The sequence below is a fragment of the Opisthocomus hoazin genome, chromosome 14 (assembly GCF_030867145.1).
Source record: "Opisthocomus hoazin isolate bOpiHoa1 chromosome 14, bOpiHoa1.hap1, whole genome shotgun sequence".
NCBI lineage: Eukaryota > Metazoa > Chordata > Aves > Opisthocomiformes > Opisthocomidae > Opisthocomus > Opisthocomus hoazin.
The window spans coordinates 9152119-9171861 of NC_134427.1; the positions used below are offsets into that span (position 1 = coordinate 9152119).

Sequence of the window (19743 nt, forward strand, 5' to 3'; positions counted from 1 at the left end):
TTTCTGCTGAGAATGCCAGCGGATCATCACCTGAGTCCCCTGCCGCAATGCTGCAGTGTTGGTGGCACAATGCGGCAGGTCACGTAGGTGCCACGGCATGTGGAGGGGCAAGGCGGGGATAGGATAAAGTGTGCCTGCATGAAGGGGGTTCCAAGATTTCAGACCCTGGCTGTTAAGTCAAGGATTAAATCCTCCTCTGTGCTTGAACAGAGCATGCCTTCCCACTCCTCCTTATCCCCTCTGATCTGTCATGTAGGTGTCACCGTCTCTGCCAGCTCCTATGAAATATTAGTAGCATCTGTAATATTACTAATACCTGCCCTTGCAGGCAGATACTGGAGTTTTTTGCTGCAAGCAGAGGGGGGTGCTGAGAGTGAAATCCCCCATCACCTTGCAGGGACATCAGTGGTGTCCTAGAGGGACTGGGAAGGAAAGCAGTGTGGGTGGTGTTTTGTGTGGAGATTTGAACACCTCCGTGAAGGCAGCGTGTCCAGGAGGGAGGGCAAATGGACATGCAACATAGAAATAGCGGTTGCCCCTTAAATGCATCAGCTGCCTTCTCACCTTGGGTTTTTACCATCTGCAGCCATAACTCTTCCCAGGGTGACCTTCTGTTGTATGTGATGGTGTTTCTACCGATGAATGACAGGGAGAACTTAACTCAAAAAATCTGAACTGAGATAATGGTCTGGGGTGCTCCTCTCCCAGGGCCCATTTACAGGATGTGTTTCAAATGGAAGCAAACAAGTAGCTAAAATCAACTCTAAAGTCAATTGTGTTGCTTCATGTGGAGCCAAAAATGACTGCTTCATGTGCTTGGACTTCCCAGCGTGGCGTCTCTGTCAGAGAGTCTGGGAGGATTCCTGAAAATCAGGAGCATTTCAGGTAATGGTGCTTGAGTACCCCAAACCACTAGTTTCAGTGTTTTCCCCAAGAGGGAGCCAAGCAGCTGTTCACCGCGTAGGAGCTTGTTCGCAGGCTGCTCTGAGGGTGTGCATAATGTGCTGGAGCGTTTCTGGTGTGCCCACAGCAATTCTCCTGCTGGGCTGATGTGCACTTGTTGCTCGTCAAACTCCAGCTTGCCACTTTTTACAAGAAACTTGGTGTTTTTTGAATCTCTAGTGTTCATTTCAGGATGCTGACCTGGTGGTTGTCCCATGTGTGTAACAGCTGTCAGAAAGATGGGTCAGATTTTCTAGCTTTTGTGCATATAAAATATACTTTATATCTTAATGTTTTCCTCTTGCTTTGTTGGATATTGGCTTTTGCAAGTCAGATCTTCCTGACTGAGAGCTGAGCAGGCTGGACAGGAGGAGATGCTCATGCCTTGCCCTTAACTTGCTGCCAGTGGTTGCTGTAGCTGGATACGTTTCACGTTGGGGCAGGATTGAGTTGCCTGAGTGTGGGTGCCATGTGCAATCTGAGACCCCTTTGAGTTTCTGGGACATCCACAGGAAGATCTAAGACCACCCATGTCCCTGGGGAGTGGCAGCTGGGTCTTGGGGGAGACACCTTGCGGTTGCCGCAGCGATACAAGGTGCTCACCCTAGGGATAGGCTAAAAAGCACCTGCTGGAGGGGAGAGGGATGGTTGGGTGGGTGCCATGTTTCCTCGTGTTTCCATGTCTGGTGCTGCCCAGATGAAGGATAAGGCTGCTTGGGCATTGCTGTGCCAGTGAGCTTGGCATGAGCATCCATATCTGCATCTCTGGGCTTTTGGTGGTGTTTCTGCAGGGCTTGTAGCTATTTACCTTTCACATCTTTAATGCAGTACCTGAGTGTTAATTAAGTTAGAGAGGAGCCCTAATCGTTTATCCGCTTCCTGACCTCTCTGTCACGACAAAATTTGCTGGTTATTCTAAGCCCTTTTCCTATAACACGTTAAATCAAGCCTGGAATAGCAACTTCACAGCCCCTTGCCAATGCATTCAAGTACTAGATAATACCGACAATGTGTATCCTGCTCTCTGACGCAAATGGTCCCTTCTGCACCTTGCGCTTCTCCTCTTGTGGTTTTTCTGAATCAGTATTTACTCTGTCCTGTTTATCCCAGCGCTTTGTTATCAGCAGAGTGTGAGCGTGTCCCTCCTCCCCACAGACCGGACGTGCTCAATGCCTTTCCACTGGGTCTCATTTCCCATTTTAAGCCTTGAACTTTCCTCCGTTTCCTCCTTGCCCTTAGCTCCCTCTGCCCTGATTGAACTGGCATGTTCAACTGGGCTTCCAGTGCAATGCAGCTGGCTGGAGTATTTTAGTGTGCTTTTCTCCTGACGCAAGGAACCGTTTCAGTGCAGGGTCTACTTTGCTGGTTGTGTTTGTCAAGGTCTGACTCTATTTGAGCTATGTTCTTGTTTCATCCCTGGCTCTGAGATTTCCCACTGATGGAGCAGGGTTATGCATGCAGTGGGTGCACTCCTTGCCTGGTGCAGCCCCTTGCAGCTCCCCTGAGATTAAGAGCTCTGAGGAACTGCTTGACCATGGGCTTTCTACATCTTGGCTTGTGGTGGGTAAGACATGCAACGTGCTCTGCTGATGGGTCATCATCACTCATCCTATTTTGTGTATTCTAACATTTGAACATGATTCATCCCTCATTTTCTTTTACTGAGTCTTACTTTGTGATCCTTTGTTCATCTCAATTCTCTGGGTTGGACCATCTAATGGCAGGAACTCATCCTTCTTCCTGAGGTTTGATTTGTGTGTTTGTAGTGTGATCGCCATCCCTTACGTGGGTTTAGGACGCGGGGTCTTGATCTGCCAGAAATAATGGCTTGCAAACAAAGGCAGCCATACAAGGAATGTTGATTTTTGTGGTCATGCACTGATGTCTTATGCTGTCCTGTTGCTGCGTGGTTGAAGTACATAAGCCAAAGTGGGGAGAAAAAAGAAAAGGCAAGAAATTAATGCTTTTCACACTTCAAAGCATGCAAAAATGTATTGTGCTTTTATGTGACACCACAAAGGTTCACAGCAAAAGCCACGTGTGGCACAGTGCACCACTTGTGAAGAGCTTGTGAGAGGTCATGGTGCTTGGGTGTTCATGGTAGCAGGGAACCACACCTGCTGGATCTCTTTCTGTGCATCCTTGTGCACCTCTGCGGCTTTCCTGGGCTCAATTAATTGACAGGCACTTCCCTGAGAGAGGAAAAGACTGGATGTAGAGGAAGGGTGGGTGTGCAACAGCTTAAACCTGCCTAAATGAGGGTTGCCATCATGCCCTTCTTTGTCTCTGCTTGTCTTCATGCCCCATCCTCACGCTGGTGGTGTTGGGTGGTGAGAAGACGTTGTCCAGCCTCTGTTATCCTTATCCCCATCCAATGCAGAGAAAAATCAGAGGGTGATTCTTATCACTGGAGTCCTGACTGAATAATTAGCTCATTTCAAGACTTCAGCTTAAGTCAAGTGGGTGTTGAGATACTGAACTCTTCTCAGTTTCTAAGGGAGTTAGGCGTCTGGATCTCAAAGGTAATTTGAGCCTTATATATAGTATCAGGGGTTTGCAGCGTTTAATACTAAAAGCCTATTAAAATCTAGATTCTCCAAGTTTAATAATCTGCTTACATGTGTATATTCCTTTCAAGCTGTTCTGAATAGAACGACGACAACATTTGCCCGCTGCAAAATTTGTAAGCACGTTAAGTATTGCTGTTAGATACTGCCATTTCCAAAGTTCTCAGGACAAACTTGTACATTAATATAAATCATCCACATAACTCTTATTCTCTTTATACCAATTCCAAATTAATATATTTTTAGCACCTTGCCAGATTCTCTTCTTCAAGCTAGAAGTCTCAGATTTCCTTGCTGTTGCCAATGTACTGTGGTTTGTTTTAATCATACAAATCATAAACAATGAAAGCACAATTGGAAGCAAGAGAGAAAAATGAGATTCTGTAATTGGAACAAAGGAAATTCCGTGCCAGCAATAACCCTTCAGTTCATGAAGGATTTGGTTATTTCTGGCAGTGTTGCAAAATATCTGATACAATGGAGTCCCCAAAGAGGGAAGCTGTATAACTTTGCAAGCACATAAAACAAAGCTTTGCAGCAAATGTAACCTATAATGAAAGGATAGTAGGCAAATTCGGTGGGTTATTGAGTGGCTGTAATTGTTTCCAGAGTATTTCAGAAATGAACATCATGAGTCTTCCTATATTAAGCCTCCTGCTTGGTCTCAGATTTAGCCATTTTTTCCATAGTCTGTTTGTATTGAACTTTACTCAGCTGAAGTAGGAATGGAGGGATACTTCAGGCTGTCCCTTTATGCTTTGAACCCCCATTGTTTTGCTATGAATATTACAGTTTTTGCTGTTCTTAAAGTCCCATCTTCTAGAACCAGGTGATTATCTGAGACTTCAGGATTAATAAGACAAATTAACACTTGCAGCACACTTACCGGCTGTGGCGCATTGCCTAAGGTGGTTGGGAAGAGGCAGCACTTCCCTTTGGCAGGGAACTGATAAAGCAGGATCTCTGAGGGCTCTCATGGTAGTGAGACTGGGCTGCAAGGTGGTTGATGTTTGGAAATCAAGCAGAAAATGACTCCCTTTTATTTAGGTGAGACTGTTCCCCACTGAGAGCATTGGATCTTCCTGGTTGCTTTTTGAAGAAACTTGCTCAGAGCTGCTGCTGGTGTGAATTGACAGTGACATTGCACGCTCTGCAATGACTGCGAGCACTCCCTGCAAGCAAGCAGCCAAGTGCACATTGCAAGCCAGGAAGGCACCCGAGAGCCATACACCCCAATTCTCTCCGGCCACCTGCACTCCCATGTAGCAGGTGTCTGCATATGGTCAAGGGATGGTGGGACCATGCGCCCCATATGGAAGAGGACAGCTGCGCTTGGCTGGCCTGCAGCCCATGCCCAGCCCATGGCTGGGCTGGAGCAATTGGTGTGATTGACCAGGTATCTCTGGACAGTCTCTCTTTAGAGAGGAAACTGTCAGGGAAAGAAGTTATCACCTCTTACAGACTCATCCAGGAGTTACTCCCTTGCTGCAGGGCTGGATGGGTGGTTTGGAACAGCTCTTCCGGCCTTTTGGCTCCTCTTTGCACCACTGGTGTGACACTAAGGTTGTCCCACCAAACCGAAAGGCAACTGGGCCAGAGAGAGTAAAATGTGAGCCTTTAAAACCAGCTGGAGATAAGACTCAGGTTCCTGCCAGGAGTGTGGGGGAGAAACTTTTCTTTCCTGTCTCCCCTTTTTTGTATCTTTTTACCTCCTGTGTGGTGAGGACTTGGTGTCACCAGCCCACATGACCCACATGGTAGGTCATGTCCTGAAATGCAGAGAAGCTTCAGGGGATTGCAGGTGTGGGAAGTGCTGCTTTCTCAAGCTCGGTTGTCAAGTCCTGTGCAATGAAACCTCTTGTATTGTGGTCCTGTCTTGCAGCAGACTGTTGTATTCGTCCCCCATCCACTCCCTCAAGCAGGTATGATTCAGCGAGCAGAGATAGTGGAGGAAGTGCCTGCGAGGGATACTGCGCTGTTTAAATTGTGGAGCTGCATTTGAAGAAATACTTTGCAACTGGAAGGCAGGCATAAATTAATTGTTATTTGAATGAAAATCTTAATTTCCTTTTTCTAAAAGGTGTAATTCTTTTTGTTTGACTTACAGGATTACTTTCTCTAAATCACATGTCAGGCATCGCAGTAACTCATCTTTAAGCCTAGCATGGCAAAGTAGGATGAACACACATTTGACATTCATTGCCATATATTTAAATTGCATTTGTTATCTTGTCTTCCTTGCTCTGAAATGAAAGCCTGGAAGGAGCTGCGTTTGGACTGGAATGCCCTAATATTCACAAGAGGCATTTGTGGATGGTGGGGAGGAAAGAAAGGGAAAAATCCCTTCATTTGACTGCATGCTTTGGTGTTTATTGCTGGTGGATGAAAAGGAGCAGAAGGGGTCTGTAGTTGTGCTACCCCTGCAGAAGACCTCAGACCATCAGTGTTTCCATCAGGTGGTTGTCTTTAAAGTCATTTTTAGTGAGGGCTGCTTATCAGCACATTTTACAACATGGCATTTGTCTTTGGAAAATACCATGTCTCCAGCAAGAACCCATACCCAGGGAGCCCAGGCAAGGAGATGCTGCTGACTGACGTCGACACACGTCAAAGAGGAAAGTATTTTGGGCTTTGCTTATGAAGTGGAAGCCAGACCATGCTCATGTTGCAACACTGATATCCCTTTGGCGCAGGGACCCCCTGGGACCATGGGGTGGACTTCAAGCACTGTGCATGTTTGCTGTTCACTACTGATATCACCATGGCAGAGGTATGTGATGAGTTTTGTGGAGTGGCACAAGTGTTGTGCAGAAGGGGCTCTTTTACTATGTTGAAAGCAGCTCGAGATGGCTCTGAGGTTTCTCCTTTGCTGAGCTGTGGCTGGGGAACATGGAAGGAAGGTGATGCTTTGGCTTTGCTTTACAATGGGACCTGCCAGCCCACCAGCCCTGCAGCAGCCTAGCGGGATGCAGGGGAGCCTGTGTGGGGACTGCCCTGGTAGCCCCCCATCCTCCAGCTCGATGGGGTCTGCAGAGGCGTCTCTCTGCCATATTAAGGCTTGGCTGCTTGGCCCAGGCTGCAGGGAGGGGTGCCAGCTGGCTTTTCTAGCTTTTCTGGCATTTCAGGAATGTCCATCCCTCACTGAAGCTACTTTTCAAAGTCTTTAACCCTTTGGTGGGCTGCGTCCTGCATGCCTGAGTGCGTGCCAGCTGGGCCCTGGTGCTCGGGCAGAGGGGCACAGACGAGGGCGAGCTGGGGTCCCCCTTGTACCTGAGCGCACCGGGAGGTCTCAGCTCGGCTGTGCAGAGGCAGCCTGTCCCGAAGCACCTGAGCCATGCAGGAGCTCGTCTCTGGCTCTTCAGATGTAGCGTGTCCCTGCGCATCTGCTTCTTTTCATGCTCTGAGATGTGCAGCTTGCGGTGCCCACTGCCTTGCTGCTTCAGATGCTTTGTGTAGTGATGTCAGTGGTTCATTCTGGGTGTGTTACATACCCTTGCACCTGGCCAGGTGGGAAGCACCAGGCGGTGGCACTCTACTTCTTTAGCATCACTGTTTTGGGGAGAGATCCCTCTACAAACGCTTGCAGGTTTGCTTTCCTTCTCTGGTAGACTTGTCCCTCTGGGGAGGGCGGTTTGAGGTCCTCAACAGCCCCATGGAGCCTTCCTGGGAACAGTTTCAGTCTTTGGGCAGGTAGTTACGGTGACCTGCTGTAGCTGTGCTCCTCCCTCCTGTACGACATTGCCCAGGCTACAGAATCCTCTCTAGCAGTCATTGATGGATTTCAGAAGGGGCTTCGCCCACTCAAACCCGAGCTATTGAGTTTCTTTGTATAAAACTCTTTAGGAGAGAGATTATATTAATTTAGGTATGCACCAAATGGGCTTGGTTCTGCTCCTGCTAGTCAAATGTCTTAAACCATGGGAAACTTTTCAGCAATGTACTTCAAAGTTCCACCAGTATTTTAAATTAAATTTACGACGACACCAAAAATGCTAATTTCTTTGGTGTCTGAAAAGTGATGCGTCTTGTGGAGGTTTACGTTCAGTCGCCAGTGTTGGTGGGGTTGGCACGGCGTGACAAATCAGCAGCAGGTTTAATGGCTCGCTGCTCCTGATGCCTTATTCCCCTGCAAAAAGTTCAGCCCAAGGGTTTGCAGAGCCGGGCTGGGCTGTGCTTGCGGCAGCGGCGTCTTCCCACGAGATGGTGCTCGGAGCATGCGGTCCTGCCGGTGCCGGGAGGCCAGAGCTTCTCCTGGGCTTGGGCTGCTGCGGCGGGGGTCCAAGCCTGGCACTCTCTGGCCCTGCTGCTACCAGTCACTTAGCTTTCAGCCTACAACAAGCTTCTGACTGCACGTGTAAGTGCTTTTCTGAACCGGGAGCTATTATGTCTCAGATTTTGTGCTTCTCAGGCTAATGCAACTATTAAAAAAAAAAAAAAAATTGTGTCTTTTGCAAAATTTTAGGTCCTCACTGGAGGCCCCAGCATGGGGAGAGGTGTCTGGGTGGCGAGCAGAGCTGCTGGAGTCGGTGCGGCGTGCCCAGGTAGCACCGTGCTGTGTGGTGGCTTGGCTGGGCACGCAGCTGCCCTGGTGTTGAGGAGCTGGTGGGGCTTGGAAGAGCCAAGTTCAGGTCTCTGCTTTGCAGCGATGCCCCTCCTGTACCTGGATAAGCTGTGTGTGTCTGGAAACAGGAATATACATAGGCATGTGCTGCTCTGTTAGAGGCACAAACACCTCCTTTCTCCCATCCTGCTTTGTCTGTCATCTCTTTCGGTGAAGCATCTTGTGGGGTCGTCAGCCCTCAGCTGAGCTGTCTATGGGGAGTGCCCAGCGCTGGGGACCCAGCTGGGGATGCAGAGCGCTCCTGTACACAGAGCTGCTGCTCTGAAAAAGCCTTGGAGTGGAAATCCGCCTCAGTGCTGTATTGCAAATGATGTGAATATTTGAGGTCGGGGGCAGATTCTGGCTGCACCAGTTATAAATCTGGAGTTACATTTGTATCCCCATGTGTGAGTTGGTCTCATTCCTAATTTAAAGTTTAAGTGAAGCCAACCCCCTGCGTATCCCCCAAACCCTCTGTGTGCCCTGACAGCTGTTGTGGCTGAATGTCCTCATGTCTCTTGCTTTCTCCACCAGTGGAGCATCCTCCCTGAGCTGGCCCCGCCATCCCTCCCATCTCTCTCCCCTCCTTTAAATCCCTGCTGAAGTCCTGCTTTCTCCCCAAAGCCTCTGTGAAATGGGCTGACTCTCATCACCTGAGCTCGCCCAACAGCATGAGGATGAAGAATTAGTGGGCAGGGGAGCAGGGAGCTGGCAGATGGACCAGTCCCTGGGGCTGGTGCTGAGAGTTGGATAAAGGACATGATGTCTAGGAGATGAATCACAGAAAGGAATATTCCTCGTGTTTACCCTCGGCACCGGAAAAACAGACGTACAGTAAAGCAGACTGATGCTTGGCGTTATCTCAGCGATCTCACTTTCGTAGGCTGTACCAGGGTTTGGCAGTGTGTACTCGGGCTGTCAGCTCTTGGAGATGAGGACTTGTTTTGTGCTTGTAGAGTATCGCGGCCCGTCACTGGGGCTGCGATGAATACCAACAACCCACAGCTCGAGACGGCACCAGTGTGCTCCGTGCCACTGCTGTGGCTGCCAGCAGTAAGTGGTGGCAGATGCTCACTCGGGTCCTGAAGCTGAGTTTGAAATTGGTGTGGATGTTCTCCTCTCATGTCCTGAGCATCATGAGCTCCCAGGTATGGAGTGTAGAAATGCATTTCTCCGAAGGCAAGCATGCAACGATCCCTCTGTCCCTCTTCTCACTTTTGTCACTCTGATAAGCTTTGCCATTCCATAAATTCTGCAGCAGTGAATAAATATTTCTTTCCTAGCTGCCGATGAAGAAGCTGAGCGCAGGCTTGGCCGCCCTCCGCTGCAGCGCTGCCCTGGCAGCTGGCTGCACAGGGAAGGGTCTCTGTGGAGAGCTGCATCTTGAGATCTCTCTGCCAGCTCTTAATCCACTTTACGGGTGCTTTACTGACTTGCACGGCACCCATGTAGATTGGGACATCGCGTGGTGCAGAGCCCAGCACCGCACCAAAGTCAAGGTAGATTCTGTCTAAGCAGTTGCTTTGATCCCCAAGGCTGGATCTCATCAAAGACTGAAATCAGGATTGTTTAACAACACCTATTTTCCATTAGCAATGTTGACAGCATTAATTATATTCTGATGCTTTAATTCTTTATTATTGAAATCACACATCAGTGATAGTCATTATTTTCCAAGGGGGTTGATGTTATGCTAATCAGCTTGCAGTTAACTGGGTCATCCCACTCATTTTTTTCGGCTGTGGGCACAACACTACCGCTCTTGTACTGGAGTCTCTGTGGTCTGCCAAGATTTATTTTAAACAAACATGAGCAAGCCAGAATTTCTGAGCCAGCTTTTTTAGGACTCTTGGGTGCAAGTTATTTGAAAATATTTATCCCTGTTGTATACTGTTTAACGTCTTCCTTGGTTACTAATGGACTGGAAAGGACTTCATTGTCCTCAAGTGAAACAAGTACATCATCTTGCTGCTTTGCAAAGGCAGAGCAGAAATGTTTATGGGATTATTCTGCCTTTTCTTTGTCATTATTAACTGTTTTGCACTTTCTGTTTTGGAAAGGGCTGGTGTTTATCTTGGAATTTCTTCTGTTTGCACTGAACTTTGAAGATCTCCTCTATATTATCCCATCACATCATGGTCTCCTCTGTTCTTACTCCCACAGGTACAGTCCCCAGATCACAAGGAACGGAGCAAAAGCTCAACCTGGCAACCACGAGGTGAAGATGAAAGGTCCCGAGCCAGTGATTAGCCAGATTATTGACAAGCTGAAACACATAAACCAGGTTTGTTGCAGGCATGCCAGCAGGGGTGGCTCCAGAGTGGGTGGTTTCCAAATCCATGTGGCCTCCCCCAGGCTTTCTTTGGGCTCAGCCAGACAACCTGGGGCATCTCCATCTTCTGCAGCTGCGTGCAAGTGCAGCGGAGCTGCAGGGCAAGTGTGTTGCAGCCCTCCAGGGTTCGGCCTGCGCCCGGGAGGATGCATGGATGCATCCCTGTGGTGTGCTTCTGCTGGGCATCCATTTCCCATGTGATGGAGGACCAAGAAAGATGGAGTTGCTGTGGTGCCCCTGGGCATGAGGTGCTGGCAGGGGTTTATGTGACGTGTGCCTGATGTGATGTCCCCTCTGCTCAGAGGAGTCCCCTTTGGCATTGCTCATGGCTTGCAGGGAGGGTCACTTGTTTCTTCACTGTATCTCCCTGGGCGTCCACTCCCAGTCACTACTGGGGCAAGTTACCGTTGAATGGGGAAATGGCAGAGCTGAATGGGACCCTTTCTGCTAGAGAGGGAGCTTCCTTCCCACGGTCTCAGACCTGGCACCCTTGCCAGGACAAGCAGTATCTTGTCCCTACCCGTCATGCAAGGCCAAGTTAGGTCTGTGAACAAGCCCCACCACTGCCAAGGGATTAGGTGGCACCTCTGCACAGCGTTCAGCTTGCGATTGTTAACCTCCCAGAGCTCTTCTGCAGTGCTGCCTCAGGCCAGCCAGGCTGGGGTCAGGCTCTGGATTCTGCTCTCCTCTCTGTGTCACTGAGTAGCTTGTAGAGGGGATGTTTTTCAGTAGGCTGATAGCTTGGGCCTCTGTACTTCCCAGGGATCCACAGCATTGGGACATTGCAGGGCAAATACTCGGGTGGTAATGCTGTCTGTCAATAAGGCTAAGCTGCCCAGTCTCTCCCAAGAGAGCTCTTACTGGTGGGGACCTTGTTCAGGATCGCTCTGGCATGAGGCTTTGGGCAGTGGCGGGTTCCCGGGGTTAAGCCCAGCTTTGCTTCGCAGCCGGGCGGGCTGCGAGGGCTGCTCTGTCTGGAGTTGCTGGCTTAGCGACTTTTCTGCTAACCTCTGCTTTCCTGCTCCCGCAGCTGCCAGGGTCTGTTTTCATAGCAGTTCCCGGTTTAACCCCAGTGCCCTCCGACGCAGGCACGCCTCATTAGCCGCTGTCTGGGAGTGGGATGCAGAAAGGAAATTTGGGGTCCCCGGGAGCATCCTGGCACACAGGAGTCAGCGCGGACAGTGGCAGTGCAGCCCGCTCTGCCTTCCCGCATGCCTCGCCGAGCCGTGCCGTCTGCCAACAGCCCATAATTATTAAAAGTGGGGGGGGGGAATAGCTTATTCAGCTTCCTATTAAATGGGGTAGAGGGCAGGCTTCAACCTGCAGGTGATAATGATATTTTGCCGTTCACAGTGAGAAAGTTGCACTGAACAAAACATGGTTATTAGTGTACTTGAAACTGCTGACATAAAGTGGTTGTGAAATGCTGGCTGCCAGATTGGGTCAAGTTAGGTCTTTGCTGAACAGTTCAGGCTGCTGAGAAGCAGAGATTCATGGAACGAGAGACTCTGGGTAAACATCGCCAGGATGAACTCAGCTGTTCGCAGCAGCAGAGCGTCTTTGTCAGCTGCTGCCCTGGGAAAAATAGTGGTAAGGGGGTGAACATGGTCAGCTTGGTCATGATCTCTTACAGTGCTTCCCCTCCTTCACTGCATTATGGGATTGGAATGTGTTATGGGGGGCAGGTGAGTTGTTTTGGTTTAAACGGCATGAATTTAAGAGTCTGAAAAATATTGAACCCTCTTGTAAAGCTGTGTTTTGAGAAAGAGGGGGACTAAGAATAAAATCAGGAGAAAATGGGAAGTGATTTGTGAGAACTAGTTATAAACCTAGCTATTCCTGTGGAGGGTCTTTAGTCTATGGTAAGTAGCTTGTATACTGGAAAAGTAACTGTGGAGGTCACTAAAATTTGGGATTTGGGGTGTCATAGCTAGCCATCACACTTATTTTCTTGGCCTACTGAAGTTTTGCACTCCCCTTCACATCTGGAATGCATCTTGAACGCCAAAGAGTAGGAAATGTGGAAGGAGCAGCTCTGGATGAATTACAGTTGTGTTTTTCAGGTGTTGGCTTCAGATGTGGGAAGCGGCGGGGACTCCGGGCTGAGGAGGGGTAAAAATCTCCTCATCCCCCAAGCTCAAGCCAACAGCAGCTGTCAAGGGTTTTCAAACATCCAGAGTCTTTTGGAGAAAAGAGTATATCTTTTCGGAGCATTTGTAGTGCTCGGAGCTCTAAACTGGATTCCCCATGTGACTACCAGTAAATTGTGTATCTAGTACCATATAATGAGTTCCTCCCCGTGTATTGTGTTAGAGATGCAGCTTGGATTTTGTGGATGTGGGTAGACTCAGGAGCTGTGCTAGTTGGTGCAATTTCTTTGAGGAGTTCTACAGCTTTTGCTTTCATGTGTAGATTTTTGCAAATGTCTTTAATTTGCCAATGACTTGGCTTCAATGTATTCCAGGCTGCTCACGCTGCTGAAAAATGTGTGTTCTTTCAGCAATATGCCACATTTTCGAGCTTGCCTGAGTTTGGCGAGTGTGTTGTGTGCGGAAATCGTGCTTGCTCATTAGTTCATGTCTTCTCAAACCAAATCTGGGTAAGTGCACACATATATATGAGAAAGTCTCATCAAACTTTTGCAGAATGAAATGGGAATGGTGTTTGTGCATTGAACAAAATCCACAGGGACTGAAAGGAGGGTAGAAAACTTATCCCGGAGAGAAGGGCAAGTAAAAGCTTACCGGATTGTATTAGTTTGGTTCAAGCACCTTTTGTCAAGCTAAAATAAGGAAATTAATAAAGCTCACTGCCTGGGTAGCGTGCTGCCTCAAGTCAGTCTGCTGTGGGTGAGTCCCTCTCGGTGGTGCCTACTCGTCCCGTCAAGACTCCAGACCATTTTTGTTTCACCCAAACGTGTGGTTGTGGGTGGTGCTATTTTTCGTGCGTTGGTGGGCGAAATGGTTTATTATTGCCATATTGGAAATAAGGATTATTTTTTTTTCAGTTCTGTTAGATGTCTACCAGGTTTTGATTTGAGTTATTTTTGCTGTGTGCCCAGAGGCATGAACAGCCCATCCATAAATATTAGCATTGTTATCTCAGCTGGGAGGCCAAGGGTCACCTTCAGGAAAGTGAGTTGGAATTGGTTCCTAACTGTTATTTCCCAGAGTGGATGGGGTCCGTTTCTAGCTAGGAGGGTTTTCACTCATCCCACACGTGAAACTATATTGAAATTGAAAGGTTATTCCGTGTCAGCATGAGTCTTGCTCAGTTTTTTTGTGACTTGGTAGCATCCCTAGGCAAAAAGTAGTGTGCAAGGTGAGCTATTTCCTCTGGTCACTCCATTTTCCTCCCACCATGGGGATGTTTAGGTGGCTGGCAGATGGGGATGAGGTTGAAGTTTTAACAGATACGCATGGAGGTGGGAGCCATTGTGTCCCATGTCCCGGGCGCTCTGCCGTGTTGGTGACCTCCTATTGAACCTCCTCCCAGGAAAGGCTCTGGAGAGCGGACCTGAGTGATGCAGGTGCGAGGATGCAGCAGGGATGGAGACTGCGGGTAGCGGGTTGGCCGATGTGATACTCTTTATCCTCCCTCCTGTCCCTCTCTGTCCCCAGCTGACTGTGCATTCTCTGCAGTGCTTACGGGGCTCTGACACCGTTGCAGGGGATGCTTTACCCCATCCTTACTGCACTTACCTGTTTAAGCTTGTGCCCTGCTCCAATCCCTTTTTATGCTTAGATAGATCCTGGTGTTTATCATAGGACCATCTCTAGGACGAAGAGTGCAATTATAGAAGAAAAGGAGGGAAGAAAACCCACCAAAAAAATAAAGATTAAAACCCATAAAAGGAAACTTAACTGGGGGAGATGTGTCTTTACAAGATTGAAGGGCCTGGAAACATATTGTACGTTTCCAGACACTGGAGTTAAGGGCTCATTTAGAATATTTCACATATACTGGAGTTTGACAGTTCTTTGGTTTGCACATCAAACAATCTGTAATTTATTGCCCCGCATAGGGACTGTGTTTTTATCATATTGCATATTCTCTAGCCAGAAACCTAACTACCATATAAGCTCTTGAAAAAAAAAAAAAACCTTTGGGGAGCGGAATCCAGGCAATATGCTTTCACAGACCCTGAGAAACCCGCTTTGATTTATTTCCTTGGAAATAAGGGGAATGCACAATTTCTTGGAGTATTACAGCTGTTCCCCCAAGCAGGATCTCACTGCCTTTCTTCACGTGCTAGTCTGAAGACCCGGGTCCTGTGGCGAGCCCCGTGTGAAAGCGCCTCGCGTTGCTCTTCGTGGGGTTTACAGGAGGATGAGAACAAAATTTAAAGTTTTATGAGGCAGTAAAACACAGAGCTGGAAGGAAAAAAAAAAAAAAAAGAGGCCCAGAGGTGCGAATGACCGAAGACAAAGTGGACTTGAAGTTTGCAAAAAAGCACACCCCAGCATTTGAATATCCACATTTGAAGCTGGGTTGATCAACCAATATGTCCTATATTTGTTTGTAGGTTTAATGGGCTGTTTCCCTGCGGCCTGGCTGCTGGGAGAGGGCACGGTGGAGGTCACCCAGAAGTTAATTTGGAAAGAGGCCAAAAGGCCACAACTTGATTGAATCAAATGTAAACAAAATAAGCCTGGGAACGGCGCGATGCCCTTGCGCCTGAGTCTGTCTCAACCCTTTTGCTCAAAACACAGAGTATGGCGGAGCACTGGGGACCGGCGAAGGGGGTTTAAGGCTGCTGTGGGGGGATGATGCTCGGGGCGGCAAAGGGTCAGATCTGGACCCCGCTTGGGGCATGTGGGGAGCCTGGAGTGGGCTGTCTGTGTGGTGTGGCCAGTGCTTGCCAGGCATGGGGCAGCTCAGGGCAGACGTGGGGTCCCAGCGAGCCACCTCACCAGACCCTGTCCCGGGCAGCTCCAAGCAGGGAGAAGTATTGAGTTTGTTATGGGAAACCCTGGGGAGCTGAGGAGTTGTCAGGAATATATTTCCCCTTCAGAAAAGTCCGTGACTTTGACAGATTTGGTGGAATCGCTTCTCTCTGTGGCCTGCTAGGCTTTGTGAGGTTTATTATTCCCACTGTATTTTAATTCCCTAGCCAGATGAAGTGGCATAATAATGAGAAAAATGCACAAACTGCCAGATTGTTAAATAATGTGATGCACAACGCTTATCACTTGAAAATACAGTATATAAATTGCACCAAACCAAGACACTTCTGGCTAATTTTCCACATTTAAATTTAATAAGTTAACACTACAATGTCTGAAGTGCTATATATGCATAATATAATTTACCGAGTCCTCAAAAGAAATGTTAATAAACACAATAAGTACTTGGACACGCCTTTCATTCAACATTATTAAACAGTTTGTAACAATTGAAATATTAAAACCACATGTTGTTGAAAGCAGCCAGACATTGCAATTATTTCTTACTAAGGCTATTAAATAAAATGACAGACGATTTTTATTCTAGTGATAAATGCATTTTGGAATGGATCAGCTAATTCTGCTTTTACTACACAAAATAATCTACAGCTCCACCAAGTCTAGGTCTGGTATTTAAAGACTAACTCCATCCTCCTTTTGAGCTGTGCCTTGGCTCTCGTTAACACGCCGGGTAAATGCTCTCCGACTCCATATGCAAGTGGCAGTTACAGGATTTTGCCAGTTAAATCAGGGGAAGTGTGACCCTCTGTAACGAGAGCATAATTAAATTTGAGCATATCTGACTGTCAGGTTGCTATTTAAACCCCAACCCCTCCTTCCCCTCTGCAGTCAGAGCCGGCGTTCGCCCACGCCAGCTATCGCCCGTCGGGACACTGCAAATGTCCCAGCGTTGTTTGGTTTGTTGTGGGAACGCCGCACCCGCAGGTCACCCCAAACGTGATTTCTTTAACAGCTCGAGATTAATTGCACCCGGTGTGTTTTTAAACAGAGGCGTGATCTGGGCTGTGTTTGCTGAAGTTTCTCACCTGTTTTACCTATGGTCTTGCACGAGACGGAGGAGCGTAAGGGCTGTGCTGGTAAGCTCCACGCTTTTACTGCTCGGGCAGTTAAATTTGCTGTGGAATGTGAGGTATTTCCCATTTTCAGTAAGGAAAGGGTGGTGAATAGGCACATTTCTGGTACTGCTCAGTGACTGCGAAACTGGGAGTTGTGCTGAGGGCCTGAGCATCTCCTGCGTGCTGCGGAAACCCGGCCATCACTGCCATGTCTTACTGACCGGTTGCTTTCATCGAAGGTAGTGCCAAAATGCCCGTCAATATCCAAAGTCCTCATCAGCCACTTTTTTGGAGAATGTAATTAATTGTGGGATTTTCCTCACAGTGCCCAAGTCCTTTGGTCCACAGCCATGTGTCCCTTTTTTTTTTGTGAATAACGGGACTGCAAAGCTGTCATTTTTTTAAGACAAGATTCACTCTTTCCTTGTCCTTCCTCCTTTCATTGTCCTTCCCCTGGCACTGAATTGCAGGAGCACACAGGAGGGGGATGGGGAAGGTGTGTTCCTGTGTGAAGCCATACACCTCCTTTATCGGTGTGAAAAAGGAATGTCTCACCTGTGCTGCCTTTTTGCTAATCCCCCGTGCCTTTCTGAGGGTCGCTTGATTCATCCATGGTGTTTCACCACGTATCTAGTATCAGAATAGAGGTTTAGCTCAGTGAGACTATAGGAGCAGCAAAGCTTTCCCAGGCGGTGCACCCAGCTCCTTGCTTTTCTCAGCAAGGCCGGGAAGCTGGGCTGAGCTTGGGTGGGTGGCAGTTTTGGCTGGTTTCCACACTAGTTTATTATTAGGCATTCGTAACCTTCTGGTAACATAAATAGCACTTTATCACTCTCCTTCCCTGAAATTCCCTGCTTGCTGCGCTCTTATGCACGAGAAGGGATTCAACTTTGCCCCTGTGGCTTCAGCTCCGGCAGGGAGGCAGGTGCCTCACGTGTGTCCTGCAGGGACCAGCCTCCAGACAATGATGTGGAAATCAGCTGGATTAAAAGTACCTTTCAAGGGGATTCATTTGCTTTTGTGTCCAAAACAGGCAGCTGATGCACAGCAGTGCTTTAAAACAAACACCAGATATCCTGTACCAGTGCTGGAGTTTATCCTGTTGTGGAGGAAACAAACCTGGAGGAATCCTTGTACAGCAAAATATGGTGTAAGCGGAGCCATTGATACCAAAATAACAGCTAATCACAGTTATTCTAGGCCTTGTTAATTGTATCGAGTGTCGCCTTGTGCTGTGACTCAGGCTGGTAACTTCATCAGTAGATGGCTGAGGTAAGTGTGCTCCCCGATGGTCCCAGTAACAGAGCACGCAGCCCCCTTTGACAGGGATTGGTAGGTTTCTTATTTGTGTGGTTTTTTCCAAAATTGTACAGAAGTCAAGGTTTTTAAAGTGTGGTCCAGCGTGAAATGGGATTGGGATGCAGGGAGCTGATCTTCATCGTCCAGAGCAGGCCTGGAAGTTAACCTATGGTTGTCTTGGCCACAGGACAAATCTGATTGCTTCTGCTTCTTGAGGAAGAAGGCTCGTTAATAGTAATGTTACTTCTGATTCCAGCCTGATGGCGTGTAGCCGCTTAGTGATGATGTTCTCAGGGGAAGGGAGGAGAAAGCAGAATGGTCAGACCCGTGGTGGGTAGGGAGGGCCAGCTTTGGTGGGAGGGCTGCTCTGCACCGGGAGCGTTGTGCCTGGCTGTGACACGGTGTGCCGGCGGCATTTCCGTGAGCGGGGATGCCTGTGAGATTCCTGCTCCATCCCTAGCTGCTCTGTGTGCCGGGAAGGTTGGAGCTGGGGGTGCCCTTGGTGCAATTTTGCCGCTTCACCAGACCACTCTGCAGTGGGATCAAGGTGCACTTATGGCTTTCCTTCTCCCAGAGGTGTTAAAGTGTATCCTCCATGACACCAGCCGGGGATGGGTAGTGGAGGACTCCTTCCAGATCCTGCTGCTCAGTCTGCTATCAGATTGCGTGTACCTTGTATTAAAGGAACTAAAAGCACTCACTGGTGTTTTTTTTGATGGAAAGGGCAGTGTAAGGTGTCTTCCTACCGTGCAGAGAAAGATATTAGCCAGCTGAAGCAGTTGTTCTGGTCTCAAGAGCTTCGTTCTTGCAACAAATGTCAGCAGAGCTTTCCTGGTCTGAAGTAGGAGAGGCATCGGACCTACACCCCACTCAGCAATCCTGCTCTGGGAAAGTGCGGTTCCTTTTTTAAAGCACTGGCTTGGCTGGGTAGGAGCCCGAGGCTGCTCCTGGGACTTCTCCTGATGCTCTTTCCCACTGCTGTGGAGGCAGTGGCTGGCACAGACTGCTGCAGCTTTCATTCAAGCTGTGCTGCTGCCAGGGCAAGAGGTCTTGTACATTTTAGGTAATGAATAATTGGTAATCTCACTGCTTTTGTTACACCTGCTGATGAAGCAGATGTTTGTAATTAGGCAGAGGTCTCTGCGCTGGCAAGCCCTGTCCCCAGTCAGTGAGACTGCATTGACCTGTCTGCGTTGGGGCGGCTGTCAGTAACCCTCACGGCTTAGGAGGGCTCTCTCAGTTAATGCTGTTGCTCATTAAACTTCTTAGCTTGGTTTTGACACGTAACTGACTGCAAAGGCCGGGTTGTATTTTAGTGCTCTTGCTGTTGCAGCACGTGCTGCGAGAGATCGCCCTTGCAGCATGTAAAACTCTGTGAGCAAACAGGGACGTTCAGGTTGCGGCGATATTTGTTGCCTACGGCCTTGCTCGGCTGTATTGCGAAGCCACGATTTTTAAAAGAAGCAAATGTGCTTGGCTGGCCTTTCTGAGGACACATGGAAGAAGATGCTGTCTTGTGAGGCACGGGGAGCTGGGAGGCAGCTGGCAGAGGATGGGTGTCTGAGCCAGCAAGATGTATCCTGATGGGCAGGAAATTGCTTTTTATTTTTGGCAGGACCCCTCAAATGCCTCCCGCCTATCAGTGGGGAAGGAGTTTACTGACCTTTTCGTGCAGCACATAAACTTCTAAATGCTGAGGGTGAGACTCATGTAGGTGGATTTCAGGGCTTCCTCTGGTAGTGTTGAGTCTCACTGAGGGAGCGTATAAAGTCACCAGCTTTGAACCTTTTTTAAATTCCGAGTTGCTTTAGCTGCTCAGTTGTTGGTTGTGCATCCATGCTGGAGAACCACTTTGTGCAGGGCTCCTTCTGCCTCTTGCCTGCAGCTCAGCTCTGGGGCCCTGAGCCTTGCAGGGTCTGTTTTTATGGATGTGTTCACTATCGGTGATGGGTTGCATCCCAGCACATCAGCAGCGGCTGTG

General features: G+C 48.6%; 1 protein-coding gene across 4 annotated transcripts in view; it reads left to right on the plus strand.

The window, feature by feature from the left end:
* GPC3 (glypican 3) overlaps positions 1-19743 on the plus strand; it is a 154964-nt gene that overhangs the window by 97962 nt on the left and 37259 nt on the right. For all 4 annotated transcript variants that reach the window (XR_012765495.1, XM_075435401.1, XM_075435402.1 and 1 more), the window contains one exon: positions 10273-10393. Coding sequence is in view for 3 of the 4 variants with exons in the window: in XM_075435401.1 (XP_075291516.1) it covers positions 10273-10393 (121 nt within the window). In the remaining variant the exon portion in view is untranslated. The remainder of the gene's footprint in view (positions 1-10272; positions 10394-19743) is intronic.